The following is a 21,253-nucleotide window of genomic DNA, read 5'->3' on the forward strand; positions in this document are numbered from 1 at the left end:
GGTAGTTTTCTTGCTCTTTCTGGCTTGTTTCACTTAAAATGACCGTCTCCAGGGCCATCCGTGTACTTTTGTGTCTGTTGAGTTGATGTATGTTTTTGTTCTTCAGTTTGTTAACATGGTGTATCAGATTGATTGATTCGCAGATACTGAAAACTCCGTGCGTTCCTGGGATAAATCCTTGCACGCCACTTGACCGTGGGGTACATGATCTTTTTAATGCATTGTTGGAGTTGACTTGCTAGTGTTTTGTTGAGGATTTTGCATCTATATTCATAAGTGATATTGGCCTGTAATTTTCATTTTTGTGATACCTTTGTCTGGTTTTGGTATCAGGGTGATGGTGGCCTGTTAGAATGAGTTTGGAAGTGTTCCTGCCTCTGCAATCTTTTGGAATAGTTTCAGAAGGGTAGGTGTTAACTCTTCTCTAAATGTTTGGTAGAATCAGCCTGTGAAGCCACCTGGTCCTGGACTTTTGTTCGTTGGGAGTTTTTTAATTACTGATTGAATTTCAGGACTGGTAATTGGTCCGTTCATGATTTCTGTTTTCTTCCGTTCAGTCTTGGCAGATTATACCTTTCTAAGAAATTGTCCGTTTCTTCTGAGTTGTCCTTTTTGTTGGTGTGGAGTTGCTCATTGTAGCCTCTCAGGATCCCTTGCATTTCTGTGGTGTCAGCTGTGACTTCTTTTTCATTTCTGATTTTATTGATTTGGGCCCTCTCCCTTTTTTCTGTTGATGAGTCTGACTAAAGGTTTATCAATTTTGTTTATCTTTTCAAAGAACCAGCTTTTAGTTTCATTGATCTTTTCTGTTGTTTTTTTAGTCTCTATTTCATATATTTCTGCTCTAATCTTACGATTTCTCTTCTTCTACTAACTTTGGGTTTTGCCTGTTCTTCTTTCTGTAATCACATTAGGTGTAAGGTTAGGTTGTTTATTTGAGATTTTCCTTGTTTCTTGAGGTAATAAAACCAATCAGTTGAATTCTGGAACAACTAAAATGATTTGAGCACATAATACTGCCTGTGCGCCTGCTGGGCCTTTCACATCTGTTATTTCATGTGGTTTTCACAGTAATCCTGAGAGACAGGTGATATTATTTATGGATTCTTTGTTAGATTTTCAGTCCTTATGAATTAAGTATCACAGATGGGGAAACTAAGGGTCACAGGGGTCCGGTGATACACTTGAGGTCATGTGGTTCAAATGCAGCCGACCCAGGATACAGTCTATGTGTTTAATGCTTTCCATCATCCCTGCTGTCCTTCCCAACCCCACTGGAAGACTTCAGAAAACAACAATGATGTAATGGTCGTTTTACTAATAGGGTCTTTGAGTCGTGCCATTTCTGCTCAGCTTCTCTTCGTATTATCTACATAAAATTGAATAAAAGACTGTATACATGATCTGTGGGATATGAAGAACTATACACAACTATTTGTGAGATAATAGAGAGAAACTCAGTGCCAGAGGACCCTGGTGGTGTGGCAGGAACGTCACGGACTGGGGTGGAGCTGGGCTGGGGACGCCTCTTTTGGCCTCTCTCACCGTGGGCTCCTGGGCAAGTTGCTTTATCTTTCCTGAGCCCCTCAGTACACTCACCTGTAAAAGGGGGCCTCCTTGATGGGCTGTTGTAGAAATCAGAGAGAAGTCATGTATTACCATTACTGCCATACTGTTAGTGTTCTGTGAATATTGGATGCGTGAGTGAATGAGTGGTGCTTATTCCTGTTGTATGTTTTATTTACCTAAACATAAATATAAACCCTGTCAGAAATTAAAATTCTTATCTCACTTTTCCCCTGTTCTCTGAGGCAAAGTCTTAAAATCTGCTTAAATTAGCTCCAAGCATTTGGCATGTTGGCAAGACTTCCTAGTTACTTCACCCTGTCAAATTTTGAGAATGCCCAGCCTGTTGGTTAAGTTCTATGTAGGATTCTTAAAAACGAATTTGAAAGAAATATATGTAAGACATTTACCAGCTTTTGGTCCTTTTTTTTTTTTTTTTTTTTGACACTTTTTTTGGCATTTTGACATTTCATGCAGAAGCTTTTCCTTATCCCAGGTTTACTTGTAGGTGTTCCCATATTCACACTTTTTTCATCCCCCATTCTGCTTCACTGCAGTGAATATTCCTCTTTTGTTCCAAGGAGTCTGAAAAGGATTATTCCCTCTTCTTGAACCATTACAGTGGTTTCTGAACAAAGTGGAGAACTCGGGTTAACTAAGTCCTTCTCTGTACCCGGAGCTTCAGTGGTCCTCTGTTAGTCAGCCCACCTGAGGGGCAGGATGACCTCCACAAAGGAAACTGAGGCTTAGAGAAGTTAAATGTCTCAGCCCGAGGTGCAGCCTGGAAGTTGGGGGCGCTGGGAGGGTTCTCAGTCCACACCCCAGAGCCTGAGGCTTGACCCTCCTGGGCAGCCTAAAGACCATCAGATGTCAGCCGGTGCCTGCCTCCCTCGCTGCCTCACTTTGTCTCTCTTCCTCCTCCTCCGTCTCCCCCTCTTCTGTCCTGTGTTCTCCCTTCTCCCTTTCTCTTTCTCTTCCTTCCTTCTTTTTTAGAAAGAACTAAATTCCCGAGATGGAGCTTGGGAAAGACTGTGTGGCGAGAGGGATCCTCTCACCCTGTGCAGCTTGATGTGGTCCTGGGTGGAGCAGCTGAAGGAGCCTGTGATCCCCAGACGGGACGTGGACACGCTGCTTGACAGGCGGGCGGAGGCCGCGGAAGCGCTGTTTCTGTTAGACAAGGTAATTGGACAGCTGATGAGGTTCGTTGGCTAAAGGGCCTCAATACACGTTTCACACGCTAAAAAAATCCACTATAAAAAAGAGAATTCGTACAGGATCCCATATCAGTGTCTAATTTCAGTTCTTCCGAGGTAAGAGAAGAAATGCACGCCCAGTATAAACATTTAGAAGGTACAAAAATAAAACGGGAAAGTGCCCATGGCCCCAGGGGAGCCACTTCAAACATTTTCATGTCTTTTCTGTTACCAGCACGTATGTCAACTTGGTAAAAATCATTTCACGTACAACTTTATACTTTGTTTTTCTTCAAAATTATAACATAGGTATTTTTCCGTGTTGCATTTAATTTTTCATAAATGTTAACTTGAGTGGGTAGGTAATGCTCTGATGGGGGAATAAGTTATAACCATTTTTTCACTTTCAAGCATTTGTTTCTACTTATTTCCTAGGAGCATAAGAGGTGGAGAACTGTGAGGTGGGCTAGAATATGCACTTGCTTTTATTTCTTAAAAAGGGCTGTGTGTGTCACATACATACATTTAGTGGATGTGCATTGCTCCAGTGCTGGAGCTTCTACCTTACTTCTCCAAAGTAAACAGCCCTCAGGAGCCAGGTTGGGGACACGTTCTTTAGGGACTTCCCCCCCTTAGTTTATGGCGTGCTCCCGGGGGGCTGTGGCTGTCTTCCTTCTCCTGCCCCTCCTCCCTCAGTAGTGCCTGCACCTGGCAGGACATGATCAAGTCCTGAGCACTGGGGACGCGGCCGAGCAGGCCAGGTACTGCCGTGACGTGTCAGCACGCGCGAGCCGGGTTGAAGCGACTGTGTCCATTAATAACAAGAGTGGATCGTCTTCAGTTCACTGCGTGGAGGGTATTTGACTGAAAATTGTCCTTATCTTCAGATTCACCTGTACCCTGTGTAATAACTCACCAGCTTTAATTTTTATTTCCTGAAAGCCTTTCCAGTAAGCAAGTAACAGTAAATATTGGTAGAACCCTTGGTGGGTTGTTCAGTATGTGAGATGATGAATACTTGGCCGCAAACCGCTTCTTGGCTCAGCAGTTGTTTGGGGTTTATTTCGTGAGGCATTTTTCAGATGACTTACTTGATTTCGATCTCTGCAAAAACAGGGCCAGCACCAGACCATCCTGTGTGTGTTGCACTGCGTAGCGAGCCTGCGGGCGATTCCTGCAGACGTGGAGGAGGCCATTCTTGCCCGCGCCATCAAAGCTTTCACTAAGGTGGGTCCCACTCCTCCTTCCTCGGCCAGACCCGGTCAGCATAGTCTGTAAATCAGACTCCAGAGGTCACCGGCCTCCTCTAAAATAAAACTTCTAGCCGTGTTTCCCCTGACTGGAAATGTGTTTGACGTTTCTTGAAAGTAATTGCAGACATTTGGCCAAAAAAATACCAGTTTCCTAACAATGATGTTAGAAAAGGCTGAACTGTGGGTTTTTTGAAGGAAAACTTTACAACAAAGAACTTTTATAGAGAGAGAGAGACACTTGGGTGTTGAGAAAATATTTTTAAATCACGTGCCTAGTAGAAGTCAGAGAACCTTTTCTTGTTCAGCCAGTCCTGCCCTGGGTCTGAACCATCTATTGGGAATTTAACATCCAGTATTGGCAGTCCGGTACCGTGCCTGATTGGTTGGCAAATCCTCAGCAACAAGTTAAAAAAAAAAAAGTGTTTTTTTTTCCATGCACATCCTTTTGGCCTGCAGCAGTCTTCCCTGGCTGAAGAAAGAGGCCAGGTTCGTGCCAAAAGAAAAGGTTCCCCTCACCCTTTCAGCTCCTTTGGTGTCTCTCGTATGAGATACAAAAATGTCATTAAGCAGAGAACGCAGGTTTTCCATGACAGCATCTGTGGTAAATGTTAGTGATAATACCACTATACAATAATATTAGTCATAGTATTATTTGTGCTCGTTCTCCATGTCTTTCCTCCTCCACTCTTTCCACGGTGATGTCCTTGCAGGCTTCCGTGTCCCTCTTCGGAACTTTACAGCACTGACCGCTCTGCGTCCTCTCCATCTCTTCTTGACCATCTCCGGAGTCAGTGGCTCAAACCCAAATCCTGTGATCCCTTCCGTCTCTGTTTGTGTTTTCACAGACCCAGAGGCTGCCTGCTGTGTGGGGAGGGTTGTGGTTTGGTGTTTAACAAAGTATACAGTTTAAACCATTATTAATAAGAAGTTTTTGCAGATAGGATTGACAAAGTAATGAGATAAAGTTAAATTCTGAATTTAACTGAAAAAAATCCTTAATACCAGTCTCTGCAAGTGGCAGGAGTTCTTTACCTTCTGTTGGCCTTTTAGGGGGATACTAATGAAAAGTTAAATATACCGGTTGTTCCAAAGCTGTCTCTGAAAACGTTAGAGGAGCGTTCTTGGGTTTCTCCCATTGTACATAATCTTAGGAGCAGAGGCCCTGATAGCTTTTGTTCCAGGCTGGCCCTTCAAAGAAATCTGTGTAGCATCTGCTTCCAGGGTCACAAAGACCATGTTTCCTCCAGGCCGAGGCTCAGCAGGCTTGCCACGGCTCTTCCATCAGATGTGGGACCGCCTAAGCATGGACTTCCCCAGCTGTGATGCAGACCGCCTGCCTGTGCAGCCTTCACCCGTGCCCCTCGGCAGCATGCCCTCGGGGCTGGGAGGGCAGGGCGAGCCCTTGTGGTTACGGGGCACATGCTGCCTTGAGTCATCAAGTTGTCTCTGACCCAGCGATCTTGTGCCTTCTGCCAGTGTCCACAAACCGTGTGAGCAGGGGGAGGTCTCAGACCCTCCTAGCCCTTCACAAGGGACTGACCTTTCGTCTCTCCCTCTAGGAGGGAGGGGTCACTGTCCAGGCGGTCCTGATCCCTTCCTAAGCAGTCGCACGTTACCTTGGCGGTGGGAGTGGGGTGGAGGTGTGGTGATTGCTCGGCTCTCTGTCCTGAGGTCACTCCTAACCCTATGGTATGGTGAACGTGGGCAGATAATCCAGATATGTGTACGTGGTGCCTTCCCACCAAGGGGAAAGGAGAGTAGCGTTTATGGAGGTTTTTACATGTGCCAAGCATGTATTAGAACTCGTATTTCGCACTCACAGAAATCCTAAGACGATGGGGGGATGTGATCTCCATTTTACAGAGGTGAAGTATGACCCAAGCCTACGACAGCCGGCAGGTGGAGAGCCAGGCTCCCCATTTTTCCCTTAAACCATCCATGCTTAGTCTCTCGACGCGAAACTCGTATCACGCTCACTGTTGACTTGCTTCATGACAGTGTGAGAGTACAATGCATATTTAGAGTTAATTTTTTTAGTTTTCATTCATAAGTTTGATATTGGCATGATTGGCCGTTCTAATGTCATCTTTTAATTAAAACTAGTATGTGAAATGTATTATGTGTGCTTTGTATAATACCTAATTTATTATGTGTGCTTTTTATAATATCTTATCTAATAGATCTTAATGTTTTCTTCACCCTCTTTCTTTTTTTCCCAAAACAGAGACTGCTTAAAATTCTTGTTACAATATCCTGACAGTGAAAGTCAGTATCCTGATTTTAAATCTTCTTTGTCGCTAGGTTAGTTTTGATTCTGAAAATGGACCAGTAGTTTACAACACCCTGAAGAAAATATTTAAGCACACGCTGGAAGAAAAAAGAAAAATGACAAAAGACGACCCTAAGCCTGACGTTTGGTGAAGCTGGCTTGCCCTGATGTTCGTGGGGACTGTTTCGGATCTGAAGATCTTGCTGGCGTTTCTGCTGGCGGGTGAACAGGTTGACGTGTGGGACCGGTCCCTCCTACAGCACTTCATTCCAGATGTTCTCGGTTTGTGCGAGGAATTCTTGTTCCTCTTTGGAGCAGTTATTTATTTTAAAATATCCTTGAGTTAACGTTTTTGGTTGAAAAGTTGCCATAAAGTTAGTGCCACTTCCTTTATTTATTGAACGGAATTAATATTGTGTTGCTATGTTAAGTATGTGCTGTTTACATCCTTGTTCCTTTTGACATTTGGGAAGAAGCTGTAACTCTTCTTTCCAAAACATTTTATTGACGGGACTCTTCCTAGAGTTTTTACCAAATAGATCATTTCAGTGGTGAAGCTTCACCGTGTGTCCGTCCGCCCGATACATGACCTAAGGAAGTCACCAAGTGTCTTAAACTGATTTATGCTTGCTCATAAGAAGGCCAGTGAGTCAACATTTTTAAAGGCATTTTTTTTATTGGTTTGAATTTGTTTGCTTTTTCTTTTTACAACTGTGGTAAACAGGTCTCAAAGTATATTATTTCTCAGAGTGATTTAGTTTTACTCCAAAGGATCGCCAGTGAGGTGTTTGGGATTTTTTCATTGTAGGAAATAGATTTGCTCTTCGTCGGGCTCCCAGACAGCCTCACTGACCTCTGCTGTCGTGGGAGGGAGGAGCAGTTCTCGACACGTGAAGCCTTCCTCCCGCTCCCCTGGGCTGTTGCTAAGCCAGACAGCATCTTCACAGAGAAGGCGGGACCAGTGGCAGGCGGCGTGGGGAGCTGCTAGACTCCGGCAGGAAGAACTGTCTTGCAGGGGCGGCTGCTGCCGGGAGGCAGCTCTGTTCATGCAGATGTGGGGACAGCATCCGCCCCAGCCCACACCTCCCACAGCCACCTGTTCCATAGCCCCAGTTGCCTCACGGCCCTATTTTTGGCTGCTTCTCTATCAGGAGAATTAAGTTTTTAAGTTGAATTTGACCCAGTAGGTTGCGCTCACCCTCCTGGTTTTAGATAAGAAGTAATTGCCTAAACTGTTTAGTTCCCGGTAAACCAAACTCTCAACTGGCAGTTGAAGCCAGAGCAATTATTTAAATGAATATGTGGGGCACGAGATGCTGTGCCGCAGAGAGGAGAGTAGTTTTTACCAATAAAGGTGATGTTAAACCAGTTCAAACCAAAGCTGCTGCTTGATCTTAAAGACGGAATTTCAGGGGAAGCCAGGCTAATTTACAACAAATGAAATTCCTCCAACTCCTGGCTTTCTGAGTCAGGCTCCAGCACATCAAAAACGGTTTAGTCACTGTCAGTCTTACAGACTCCAGGGGCAAATGCTAAATGCCGTTTTCTCCCACACTGTGTGAATTTTTAGGAAATCAAATCCAGTGAATTTTAACGAACGGGGTTGCCCACTCCTGAAATTTCTTATTTTCAAGTGCCTGATCTGGGAAAGAAGGAGAGAAAACAGTTACGTTCATCCAAAGGTACATTATAAAAATGTGATTTTTAAATCTAAAACTGTGGTTAACCTCATCTCTGTCAGTCTCGTATGGGCAGGTGCCACTGGGGCTCGTTTGACAAGTGGCTGTCGGCCTGTGCGTCCAAAATGATTGTTTCAAATTAGAGGCCAGATCCTGCACAGCCCTGATGTGACCACAGCAGTGAACGCTGAAAGTCTGAATGCACCAGCCTGGAAAAGAGAGACGGTAGGAGAAATGTACCGAGCTGTACACAGGTTTTGTATTTGAATAAAAGCGAAAAGAACGACCCATAGCCCTTGTCTTGTGCTTCTGCACACAGCGTGCTGCTCTTGAGCTCCTGGCGGTGCAGGGACACACGCCCCTGTGATTGAACTGCCCTGAGGGGCAGCCTGAGTCGTAGGCTGAATCGTCAGCTGGCCAGGTCTGGTCCGTCCCTGCTCTGCTGGTTCAGAATGACCAAGGGACGGAGGCGAGCAGAAAGGAGGCTTCCTGTATTTGAGCGGAGGGGGAGTTCTCTGTAGCCCAGAGGATAGAAATCTCCCTACTGGAGGGAGTTACGGGGCTCCCAAATTCAGATCAACAGAGTGGGAAGGGCCGGAAGCGCACACATTCGGAGCTGAACGCCCACGGCCAGGCGCGGGCCCTGTCTTGCTCGTGACCCCTCTGAGCCGCCCAGCGAGAAGCCGGCACCTCCGACTGCCTCTGAGCCGCGCTCTCCCCGCTCCTGAGGCCCTTTCCGCTCTAGGCTCCAGGGCAGCAGCGTAGAGCGGCTCCTGGGAAAGTGTTCCACATCTGCAATCCTCTGAAGAAGGCTGCGCTCACTCTGCAGTCACTATATATATGGCCTCTAGCACATCGCATTTAGGAAGTATGTGATTTCTTGCCGCTTGCGGGTTTTCCTGCTTCAGAGATCTTGCTGATGCTCTTTGAGGCGAAGTGCTGCTGGGTTAGCGACTGCTTCAGCTACACGCATCACCCAGAAATGCCGTGCCGGTCAACTGCGTCAGAGCTTCAGCGGCTTCCCAGTGTTACCTGAGAAAGCTGTGTGCTTTCATCGCTCTGAGTTCCACGAAAACAACAATATGCCATACTTCAGTGGGGAAAAAATTTCTCTGTTTTCTCTTAAGTGGAGGACACTTACTCATATGCTTCGGTGCTGTTCTGACTGTTCTCTAAAGATCTGAAAAGATTTCCAGAGGTAGTATGCTGTCAACAGAGGGCACGCCCCAAGTTCTTGCTGTCTGAATGCCCCCAAATAATTGGGGGGTTGATTAAAAATGACAGCTTACTCATAGAATCTTCGTTGTTATTGTTCAAAGTTAATAAGCACTGATATAATTTCTGTGCAGGTAATTCAAGAACAGCATTTCCTTTGGTGCTTTTTATTTTTACAAACGTGACCCAAGGTGAGCACCTTTACCAAAGGAGCCCTTTGCAGTGCTAGTGGTTGAAAATTATTTACAGGTAAAATGGCAGGAGAAGAATTCAACAAATCCTGTCACTCAGTGGTGTATTATTTTTTTAGTTATGCTTTTGGGCACAAGCTGATCTCTGCTTAGCCCAGTGCTGACAATAAAACTGATTTATAAATAACCACAATGGAGTCATTCAGTAGTGGAGCTGTGGTTGGCCTGCCTTCTAAGCCATCAGTTAAAACATCCAGTCACTAAAACTAATGTCCCAGTAAGTCTTTAGTATCATATTAATATAAAGTCTTCTGCACTGAAAATAAAAGATCTATGTTTCTATTGCAGCTTATATCACAGAAGGCTGTCACGCCCTTTCCTCCTGGCTTTCTTAATTAAAATGAAAAGATGTTTTAAGATTGCCTGTTAGAAGGAGAAGAATGTATTTTTAGAATACATTCCGACTTATGTGACTGTTTGATTACAGTCTACAAATACTCCTTGGTTCTGATTTGATGAATTGCTTTATCATTTTTTTCTCTTAAAAATAAAAACAGATTACTCAGACATTGAATTAGGTTGAAACATATTAAATGGCCATTTCTGCAGGGCAGAAATGATCAAATATTGGTCATTTCATATGATTTAACCTAACATTAAATTTAGTGTTCCTGGGACTGGTAGGTGACATTTTCTGAATTACTTTAGCAAAAATTAAATGATCAGTTACTTTCCAGGAACATCCTATGGGCTCACGTTAGAATCCCAATACAGTGGGAGAGGCCAGTATGAGATTCCTGTTCTTTCAGCAGCAGGTTTGTGCCTCCTCTGTGCTTGGTGCTCTGCTGATGCTGTGGACCCAGGAATCATTCATTCAGTCATTAACCCCTCCATCGGGTACCGAGTCCAGTGTGTGCCCATATCCACCACGTCACTTGTCGTCTTCACCTTGCCTTCTCCTCTTTCTCTGTCCTCTACATGTCTCTTATAAGGACACCTGTTATTAAATTTAGGGCCCATCTGGATAATCTAGGATGACCTCCTCATCTGAAAACCCTTAGCTACATCTGCAAAGAGCTTTTTCTAAATAAAATCGTGTTCTCGGGCTCTGGGAATTAGGACGTGGACATAGCTCGGGGGATGGGATGGGGGAGCAATGGTTCCATTCACCGCACCTGTACACTGAAAACTACAAAATGTAATAAATAATAAATACAAGAGAAACTTAGACCAAATTAAGACAGGGGAGTTGCACCTATCCGTGAGTCAGAGGACCCAAGGTTGTTAAAATGTCATTTCCCTCCAGGTTGTACACAATCCTAACCAATAACCAACCAGGCTTTTCTTGTTGAAATTGACAAATTGATCCTAAAATGTATATGGAAAGGCAGAGGACCTTGAACAGCTTCGAAAAAGAACAAAACCTGCAGGTTAGTGCTACCTGTTTTCTGGTATTATTATAAAGCTACAGTCATCAAACCTGTGGCAAATAGATCAATGGAACAGGAAAAAAGGAGTCCAAAAATAGACCCACACGTCCATGGACACCTGGTTTTTGACAGAGGTAAAAGGAATGGAATGGAGAAAGGACAGTCTGTCAACAAATGGCGCTAGGACAATTTGGATATTTATATTCCCCCCAAAAAGTATGGACCCATTTCTTGCACCATCTGCGGAAGTCAGCTTTTAAATGCAAAATCTAAAACTATAAAATTTCTTGGAGAAAATACATGTGATCTTAGGTTAGCCAGAGATTTGTTAGATAAGACACCAAAAGTGTGACTGAGCAGCAGTTCACTGCCCGATGTGCAGAGAAGCCAGCACTATGCCATCAGCTTTTGAGAAAGAGTTTTATTCAAGGTCGACAGTTAAGGAGACAGGAGGCAGAGCTCAAATCCATCTCCCTGATCCAGGGTACCAGGTACAATTTAAGGGATGAGGGGAATAAGCTGATTGGCTGGCCGCCATCAGTCCATACACGGTGATCAGCTGCTGGAAGCCAGATTTCCCTTCCTGGAGGACTTCTTGCTTCCTAAAGGGCCCCAGTGTCAACATTCTACTCTGGAGTTTCATAGACTAAAGATTCTTGGTTCTGAGGTCATTCTGGAGACATGGGTTCCCATCTTGCACACGTGGCAGTGTTACCTCTGTAAAATAACTCCAGGTTTGATTAATCAACAACCTGTTTTACGGAAGCAAAACCGGTTTAAGCTGGTCAGTCACGTGCTGTTTCAAAAGCACAGTCCATAAAATAATGTTGATAAATAAGACTACATCAGAATTAAAAACTTCTGCTCTTCAAAAGACACTATTAGGAAATGAAAAGACAAGCCACAGACCAGGAGAAAATCTTTGCAAAGCATATACTTGATAGAGGACTTGTATCCAGACTATATAAAACCTCTCAAAATTCAAGAATAAGACAATTTTTAAAACAGCCTAATTTTTTTAAAGTGCGAAAGATTTTAATACACCACCAAAGATGCATAGTTGGCAAATAGGCACATGAAAAGACGCTAAGCATTATTACTCAGAGGAGTGCAAATGAAAACCACAATGAGATACACTGCACATCTTTTAAAATGAAATGAAAAAGACCAATCATACCAGGTGTCGGAGAGCATGCAAAGAAATGGGAACTCTCTTAACACTGCTAGTGGGGGTGTAAAATGGGACACGCTTTGGGAAACAGTTTGGCAGTGCCTTAGAAAGTTAAGCAGGTACCTGCTACGTGGTCCAGCCATTCCACTCCTAGGCATTTACTCCAGAGGGGAAAAAAAAATTTGTCTGTTCCTACAAAGACTTGTACACGAGTATTTGTATCAGCTGTGTTTGGAATAGCCCCAAACTGGAAATACACAAATGTCTACACACAGGTGCACAGATACTAAATTGTGGTACATCCACACCAGGAATGGCACGCAGCAATAAAAGGGAGTGGACTACTGATACACACAGCCACAGGAATGAGCCTCAGGCTAATTGTGCCGAGTGGAGGAAGCCAAGCTCCCCGCCTCCCCAGAGAAAGGACATATTGTATGATTCCATTTATATAAATCTCAAGAAGTTGCAACGTGATCTGTAGCGACAGAAAGTAGGTTTCATGAGTGTATACCTGTCAGAAGCTATCAGACTGTCCACTTTAAATATTGTATGTCAGTTTTACCCCCAATAAGGCTGTTCAAATAAAGAAAAGAAACTACATTTGTAAAGGACGAAAGAAAACATTTTGGAAGGAAAAAAATGTAAATGGTCACAGTGGTTTTCTCTATAGAGGGGATTGAATGGGGTGATTCCTTTCAAGGTGGACTGGAACTTTACCTGGATTATCTGAATTTTTAGAACACAAATATGCCCACATAGTAACTGTGCTATTTTTTAAAGTTAAAAAAGGGATGGATGGCGCACCAGTGGGCTCTGATATTCATTGACTCTGAATCTGCAGAGAACCTTGGTGAGTTACAGTATTTTTACAGAGAGAACTTTGTTTTTACAATCTAAAATATCTTTAAGTGAATTGAAATTTATTTCTTATTTTCAATGGTTTTTTTTCCCCTGAGAATTTCTAAAGGACTGAGTTTGGAAAACTCTGCTTTTTAACAGATGTCTTACATTCCCTGCTCAGTATTTTTCTAGACTCTGACGAATGCGTGCATGTTTTTGGCCACCGCCCATTCGGAACACAACCTCTGTTACCAGATGTTTGTCTTCCTGCTTTGTGTATTTAAAGGCTTCAGACGCCATTTAGCCATTATAGCCACATAATTGTTTTGAACCTTCAACAATTAAAAATTTTGACCCCTGGTAGCCACAAACTAATTAAATCGAGGCATAGAAACCTCAGTTTAATTAAAGAGCTTCAGAAAAGTTCCAGCCTCCTACGATGGTGCTAATGATGTGCCCAGAAGTCATCACCCCAGAAATTCTGATAGAGCCTCCTGGCTGCCGCCCAAGGACCGTGAGTCATGAAGAAACCCCGAGTGTAATATAAACTTTCAGGCAAATGAGAAATGGTCCTTCAGAAAGTACTGTGTCTGAGCCACAGAGTAGAAAGTTGAATTAAATGTAGGACCATCTAAATTCTTCCTCTCTGGAGTCATTCATTCTTGTCCTTGCTCAAGCACCTTCAGGCTCCCATACTCCATCCCCCACTTCGGAATGTGGGATGTGCAGCAGGCTCCCCTCTAAGGAGGCAGGTGGCCCTGGGAGCACACGGCAGCCCAGGCGGAACAGGTCCCTGGAGCCAAATTTTTTTGGAAAGAATGAGAGGCTCCCATGCCAGGGGACACTTGGACTTGGCCAAGGAAAATGAGAGACTTGGCCAAGGATGAGAACTCTGGATAAAGACACAATACGTCGAAATGTTTCTGGCCTTTGTTCTGAGACCAAATCATTCTGTCCCTGGACTCTAGGAGAGGGCTGGGGGAGAAATAAAGCCGAGGGTCATTCTGGTGCCAAATTTCAAAGAGCTCCCCCCTCTTCCACGCTTTTAAATCCACAAACAGCAGAAGGTAAGAAAGATCACATTTCTTTGCTCTCTTTAGATGAACTCAGTGTTGACTCCAAGTCCCCGTCTCCCCCCAGGGACTGGTGAAATATCTGATCTAGGTTATTCTGGGCCCCAAGATTATGCCCGGCCCAGTTCGGGGATCATTTGGAGCTAAGATGTCGAATATGCCTCCAGGCTTGGGTCCTCTGCTCCGTCTCCCAGCTGCTACACTGGGCTTGCTGCCTACGTACCTTCAGCAAGGCTGGAACACATACAGATTTTCTCCTTAAAATATAGGACTGTGTCCTGGAGGCTGGCCCCTTCTAAGCAGCCAGAGGGTGAGCCTGATAAGCAGATGAGCAGTTAGATGGAAGTGTGTGCTGTTTGATCCCCAGACATCCTGATGGAAGGGGCTCCAGGAGCTCAGAGACCTGTCTTCTAATCTGGGATCCACTCTCGACCCCGAGGAAATCACTTTCCTCTGTCCCTTTGTTTGAGGCTGGCTAAGGAGATGAGTTGTACAGGAGCTTCTGTAACTCTTGGGAGAAGGTGAAAAAAGAACTATGATCTTCTAAAGAAGTTGTGGTATTTTTATACAGTGGAATACTACCCAGCAATAAAAAAGAACAAAATAATGCCATTTGCAGCAACACGGATGGACCTGGAGATGGTCATTCTAAGTGAAGGAGGCCAGAAAGAGAAAAAAAATACCGTATGATGTCACTCATATGTGGAATCTAAAAAAATAAAGAAGAAGAAGGGAAAAGAGGGCACTAAAGAACTCATCTACAAAACAGAAACAGACTCACAGACATAGTAAACACTCTTAGGGTTACCAGAGGGGCAAGGGGGTGGGAAGGGATAAATTTGGGAGTTTGAGATTTGCAAATGTTAACCATTACATATTAAAAAAAACATTTCTTCTGTGTAGCACATGGAACGATACTCAATATCTTATAATAACCTTTTAATGAAAAAGAATATGAAAATGAGTATATGTATGTGCATGACTGGGACATTGAGCTGTACATCAGTAATTGACACATCGACTATACTTCAGTTAAAAACAAAAACAAACAAACAAAATGTACGATCTTCTCCAGTGCGCCCCTAGGGGTGCTGTCTTGGCTGAGGCTGTCTTGGGCATGGCACACTGACAGGAGGACCAGGATCTGTCCCTCCCTCAGCTCCGAGGACCAGGCTTGTATGCAGAAGCCCCTTCCTGAGTTCACCCCTAGGGCCTGACCCCGCGTTCCAGCCCCTCCTCGGCCCTTCACCACAGCATCAGCCACCACGACTCAACCACCTCCCCCCCGAAGGCTGTCACCCCAGTGGCTGCTGATTTTAAAGTCAGGTATATGTGATATAATTAATATACAGATTCTCTGCTTTTCATGTTCTAGGTTTTGACAAACACACAGTCATATGATCACCACCACAGTCAAGACACAGGATCACTCCGTCCACGCAGAAAGCCCCCTGGTGTCCCTTGGCAGCCCCCACCCCCGGCCCGGCACCTAGCCATCTGTTTTCTGTCCCCCTGGTTCTGCGTTTCCAGAACATCAGGCAGCGTGCAGCCTTTGGCATCTGGCTTTTCTCACTTTGGAAAATGCATTTGCGACTCTCCCGTGCTGCCCTGTCTATCCGTGGTTTGCTCATTTCTGTGCTGGGGAATTTCCACTGTGTGGATGGGCCACAGCGTGTGTTTATCCATTCACCCAAGGACACGCGTGTTGATTCTAGGCTTTGCCAACTGTGAATAAAGATGCGAAACACGTGCATGGATGGGTGGGTTCTCCTCTCCAAAAACTCAGTTTGGGTTTCTCCTGGTGAAGAAGCCTAGGAGAGGGGTGGCTGGGCCGGGGGGTGAGCAACTTTACAAGATGCAGCTGGTTTTTTATTGTTTCCTCCAGAGAACCTGGCTCCCCTCTCATCGCCTCTGCCTCGTCCCTCCCCCAGGCCCCAGCTTTCAATCTGTGAACCAGTTGTCCACGGATCTGTGGGTAACTGCCTTTCAGCTCCATCCCCTCCTCTGCACCCCCACCCCAGTTTCTGGGGCTCTCGCCACACGTCTCAGGACTTTCTAAAGACACATCTCATCACGTCCTCCCACCTCAGTCTCCCTGGGCTCTTACCCGATGGGTACCAAACTGGCACCTGCTCTGCACCACGCTGGACTCGGGGATCCAGGATCCCTGCCCCTGAGCCCTCCTGCTCTGTCTTTGCCCTTCCCCCAGGGACATCTGTCCTCCTGGGCCCACCCCAGGGGACACTTTCTCTTTGCAGCTTCTTGGGGGCCAGGCCAAGTACCTTGGGTACCTTCTCCCCCAAGGAGAGCGCTGACTTCCAGGGAAGAGTCTAGGGGCTGCGTGTTGGTTCCTCCACCCAAACACAGGTTCCTGGAAGGCAGGGGCAACTTCTGATTGAAGTCTGGCACAGAGGTGGTGTCCAACAGGGACATAGGTGGGGAAGACTGTGCCTTAGAAAGGAAGCAAGTGGAGAAAAGGGAACGAAGGGAAACCCCACTGTCCAGCACTCTCCAGCAGGAATGCGGCAGGGACAGGGAGGGGGGACAACGAGGCAGAAGGGTGTCCACCTCGTCCAGTCGGGTGGCCTCTGGGAGGCGCTCAGGGTGCCTGGAAGACATGCAGAGCCAGAGTGGGCCTGCTGCTCGCACACCTTCCTCTCCCACGTTCCTGAATCCCACTGTCCGGCCTCCACGTCCCGTTGCGCTCCAGGGAACTGAGGCCTGAGGACATCATTCGAGCCCAGACCCCAACCTCACCTGTGGCCAGTCCAAACTCTCTTAAGTGTGGGGCCAGTTTATTCCATTTTGTTTCCCCATTGGCCAGTTTGAGCTAGCAATTTCTAACACACGTAATAAAAAAGAATCCTAGTTCAAACACTAACTCTACTACTAAACCAGACGACTCACTGTCTCCATCTCATACTCCACAGTTTCCCACTCCACACCTGCTCCTGATGCTCCCTTTTTGGAAGATGCCTCCTCACCCTTGCCTCTGCACCTGCAAACGTGACCACGATGCCTGGTCCTCCGGAAAGCCTGCGTGCAAGCCAGGAATGAGCCACTGCACGCCCCACCGACAGGGCTTAAGCAATGAAAGCGTCTGCTCTTTCCTTCCGAGAAATCTGGAACCAGGCTTCTTTCAACAGCTCGTTGATGTCAGTGTCAGCAGTCTGGGTCGGCGTCTCTGCAGATCTTCGGGGATTTACGTCTCGATCATAGACGGCTGCTGTAGCTCCAAGATCACGTCTTCACGCAACCGTGCTCAAGGCAGGAAGAAACGGGGTGGGAGATTTCCCCCTATTAGAAACACTTCTCAGTAACCTTCTAGCCAGATTCCCCTAATGTCTCACTGGAAAGAAGTGGGCCATGTAATCAAGCTGGCCCTAAATGTCTGAGTGACTGGCCAGGGGGATGACACTGCTGTTAGGGTCTTGTCCCAGTGGATGGGGCACTTTGGGGTCTTGAGTGTAGTTGGGGGGCTGTTAGCAAGGCAGAAAGCATGGCTCTATGGAGTGAGCAACAGCCACGGCTGCTCCACTCTCCACGATCCTTTCTGTTGTGAGTCATCTCGTGTTCCCAAAAGGCTTCCAGCTTCTCTCCCGTGACTCATGATACTTCCTGCCTTGTTCTGTCAGTCAGGATTGCAAACCCAATTCAGGGTGGCTTTGTTTACTCGTACACAGTGAGCTGGAGGGACGTGAGACCTGACATCAGTGCAGCTGTTCACTGATGTCCGGCTCCATGTCTGTGATCCTCATGGTTGCAAAGTGGCTGCTGCAACTCCAAGTTTTGCATCTTCATACAAGGCAGAAAGATAAAGGGAAGTGTGGTGAAATCAGTAGACATCATTGCAAGTGTCATTGGCCAAAAGCACCTGACCACAACCACCCTCTCAATGTCAGACAGTCTAATGAGAGGGAGTTGACATTTCTGGCCACTGTCCTGGAAGACAGCCAGAGAAGGGATGGCTGGTGGGCCTTCTGGGACGTCTGCACCTCCTCTTCTACATCTGCCGTCTCCTTTGCACTGAGAGCTCTCTGAGAGCAGGGATTTGCCTTGTCTGCATTCATGAAGTAGAGCTGATTACACAGGAGCGATGTGGTGAGTAAATGGGATGGTGTGCGCTGAGCACTAATGAGCCTGCAGGCTGGCTGTCACCATCACGAATAACAAGCATCTTGAGCCCCCACATGCCCCATCATGTGTCTCAAACCTGTTCAGTGCTCCAGCTTGTGTCAAATGAAGCCTGAGAGCACATGGGGTAGGTTTTTACTCCTTTCTGCCTGCTCTCCATGGTCTCATAAGCACACCCAGGAGTGTAAGGAAATGGTGCATTTCACCAGGAGCCTTCCCATCTGCCGGAAGACCTCGTTTGCGAGGCAACAGCCCACTGGGGCAAATAAAGAGTCGTGGAGTGTGGTACATCACCAGTTCTGCCACTTACATGAACTGTAGCCCTGGACAAGTCATTCTACCTCTCCATCCTCTGCTTCCCAGACACAGGTGAAAGCTAGTTACTCGAGTCTCTTCCAGTTGTGGAGATAAAATGACAGATAATGTGACAGCTGTCTGGCCCAGCCTGGGTGCTCAATCAATGTTCCTTTTTAAGACTAGTTCATCTTCCCAAGAACCCACTGGCCAAGTAAGACCTATGCAGTTTTCCCATTAATGAAAGTGGGTGAGGTTAAGAAAGTCTAAGTAACATGCCAGTGACTGGATGTGCAGTGTTACAGAGCTGGTGGGGAGTACAGATGACCCGGGCAAAGTTTTGTAGATGAAGAAACATGAGCAAGGCCAGCTAACCCTCTTACAGTGTTGGTGGGAATGTAAATTGCTGCAGCCGCTAAGGTGGACAGTATGGAGATTTCTCAAAAAAACTAAAAATACGCTTACCATATGATCCAGCAATCCCACTCCTGAGCATATATCCAGAGGGAACGTTAATTCAAAAAGACACCTGCACCCCAATGTTCATAGCTGCACTATTTACAATAGCCAAGACATGAAAACAACCCAAATGTCCATCAACAGATGACTGGATAAAGAAGTTGTCATATATTTATATGATGGAATACTATTCAGCCATAAAAAAGAATAAAATAATGCCATTTGCAGCAACATGGATGGCCCCGGAGAATGTCACTCTAAATGAAGTAAGCCAGAAGGAGAAAGAAAAATACCATATGATACCACTCACATGTGGAATCTAAAAAAAAAAAAAAAAAGGCAAATGAACTTATATATAAAACAGAAACAGACTCACAGACATAGAAAACAAACTTATGGTTACCAGGGGGGTAGGGGGAAGGGATAAACTGGGAGTTCGAGATTTGCAGATACTGACTGGTATATATAAAATAGATAAATAAGTTTATACTGTATAGCACAGGGAACTATATTTAATATTTTGTAGTAGCTTACAGCAAAAAAGAATATGAAAATGAATATATGTACATGTACATGTATGACTGAAGCATTGTGCTGTACACCAGAATTGACACAACATTGTAAACTGACTATACTTCAAGTAAAAAAAAAAGAAAAGAGGAAAAAAAGAAGCCGCAGGCTGGATTTGGCTGGCGGGCCACAGTTTCCCACCTCGTGCCCAACACGTCCTTGGGCCCCGGGTGTCTGTGGAGGTCCCCTTGCTGCTCCCGTCCTCTGAGGAGAGCCTGGCCGTGTCTATTGTGACCCGTCCCACGTGGCTGTATTCTAGAAGCCCGGCGGGGACAGAAGGCCCCGGAGAGGGCGGGCGGCCACTGCCGCCATGGAGGCGCTGCGCGCGGCGCTGGCCTGCCCGGTGTGCGTGGAGCTGTTCACGCCCCCGGTGCTGCTCCTGTCCTGTTCCCACGGCTTCTGCAAACAGTGCCTGGAGCTGATCTTGGTGTGCCAGAGCTGCACGCACGCCAACGGACAGTTCTGCTGCCCGGTGTGCAGGAGAGTAAGAGAGGTTTCGGGCCCTTCTGCTGCTGGCCTAGCCGAGTTCTTCCCGGTCAGCACTTCGGGGAAGGTCTTCCAGGAAAGAACTGGGGATGCCTGGCCTGGCCGGCCAGAACTCACATCGCTGAAGGGCTATGGTGCGGTGGTTGGGAGCAGGCTTAGAAGACACGGTGAGGCCCAGGGGAGGAGCTGCAGGGAGACACGCATTGTGGCTTAATGGCAGAGAGAAGGCTCTCACGGCACCGCCAAGAGAGAAAGTACGCCAGCCTTCACGTATTCAGTGGGTGCTGGGGTGGGGAGGGCATTTATCAGCACCTGTTAGTGGCCTTGTCACTGTGCCAGGACCCCAGGGATGCAGAGATGAGGGGCGTCCTTGCAGGAGCCGGTGGCCCTGCGTACAGGGAAAGGTCCCACAGTGGAGGCAGGAAAGGCTTCAGAGGAGGTGACAGCTGGGGGAGTCTACAGAGCAGGGCAGACGTGAATGGAGAGGGCGCTTGGGGAGAGAGGGTAGCAGGTGCCAAAGGCCAAGAAAGGGGCCGGCGGTAAATGCTTGGAGCTGGTTAGCAGACAAGAAGGCTTCAGTGTGAGGCTGGAGGGGAGGCCAGGGCACCTAGGGTGCCCACCAGGAGGGCAGATTAGGACACGCTGAAGGAGGTCTCACCTGCCATGCCAGAGGCTTTGCATATCCTCCTGTAAGCAATGAGAGCCAGAAGCAATGTTTAACCTGGAAAGGGTCATAGAGCATCGGCTTTGAAATCACACCATCTTCTACATCACATCCTCTCATGGAGGCTTTGTGTACAATGGCTGGTGTAGTCTCTCTCCCCCACTGGGACGTAGGAACAGTGATCGGTGTTTCTCTAGGTTCTTTGGGTATTTGTGGAAGGGACGAAGGAAGAAAATGGAAAATGAATGGAAAATTGCAGGAAGAGGGAAGTAATGTAGGGACCTGGGTCAGAAGGAACAGAGTGGGGGCCAATTGGAGAGACAGGTGCCGACACTCCAAGGATAACTGACTGAATGTGTGTGTGTGTGTGTGTGTGTGTGTGTGTGTGTGTGTGTGTGTGCGCGCGCGCGCGCGTGCGTGCGTGCGCGCGCAGGGTGCGGTGGGGAGGGCGACAGCAGTTCAAAAGCACCAGCTGCTTAGATTTATGCACGCTTTCACTTTTCAGCCTGGAATTTTCACTTATTTGTGCATTTATTTAAAAATCATATCAAAGTAACACACACACGAGGTTAAAAGGGCAAACCCTGGAACAGAGTTTAGAGTGAAAAGCCATGCTCTCCGCTCCATGTCCTCTCACCCTAGTCCCGCTCCTGGGAGGCATCCTCTTCGAACTTTCTCTAGATAGTTCTCTCTGTGGTTGCCACCATACCTCACAATAATGTGCTCGTCTGCGCATCTCTTTACGATCAGCTGTGGACATTAC

At 46.5% G+C, this 21,253-nt stretch overlaps 1 protein-coding gene across 6 annotated transcripts in view; it reads left to right on the forward strand.

The window, feature by feature from the left end:
* Positions 1 to 19,001, forward strand: part of PTPDC1 (protein tyrosine phosphatase domain containing 1) — a 64,949-nt gene extending 45,948 nt beyond the window's left edge. For 5 of the 6 annotated variants that reach the window (XM_074363024.1, XM_074363025.1, XM_010967468.3 and 2 more), the window contains 3 exons: positions 2,560 to 2,745; positions 3,876 to 3,986; positions 6,314 to 8,252. In XM_074363024.1, the coding sequence (XP_074219125.1) occupies positions 2,560 to 2,745; positions 3,876 to 3,986; positions 6,314 to 6,433 (417 nt within the window). In that variant the 3' untranslated portion in view covers positions 6,434 to 8,252. Of the gene's footprint in view, positions 1 to 2,559; positions 2,746 to 3,875; positions 3,987 to 6,313; positions 8,253 to 16,813 lie in introns of those variants that run through there. The other variant, XR_012506711.1, reaches the window with a different exon arrangement.
* The last annotated feature ends 2,252 nt before the right edge of the window (positions 19,002 to 21,253 follow it).

Source organism: Camelus bactrianus, chromosome 4 (assembly GCF_048773025.1).
Source record: "Camelus bactrianus isolate YW-2024 breed Bactrian camel chromosome 4, ASM4877302v1, whole genome shotgun sequence".
NCBI classification, from domain to species: Eukaryota; Metazoa; Chordata; class Mammalia; order Artiodactyla; family Camelidae; genus Camelus; species Camelus bactrianus.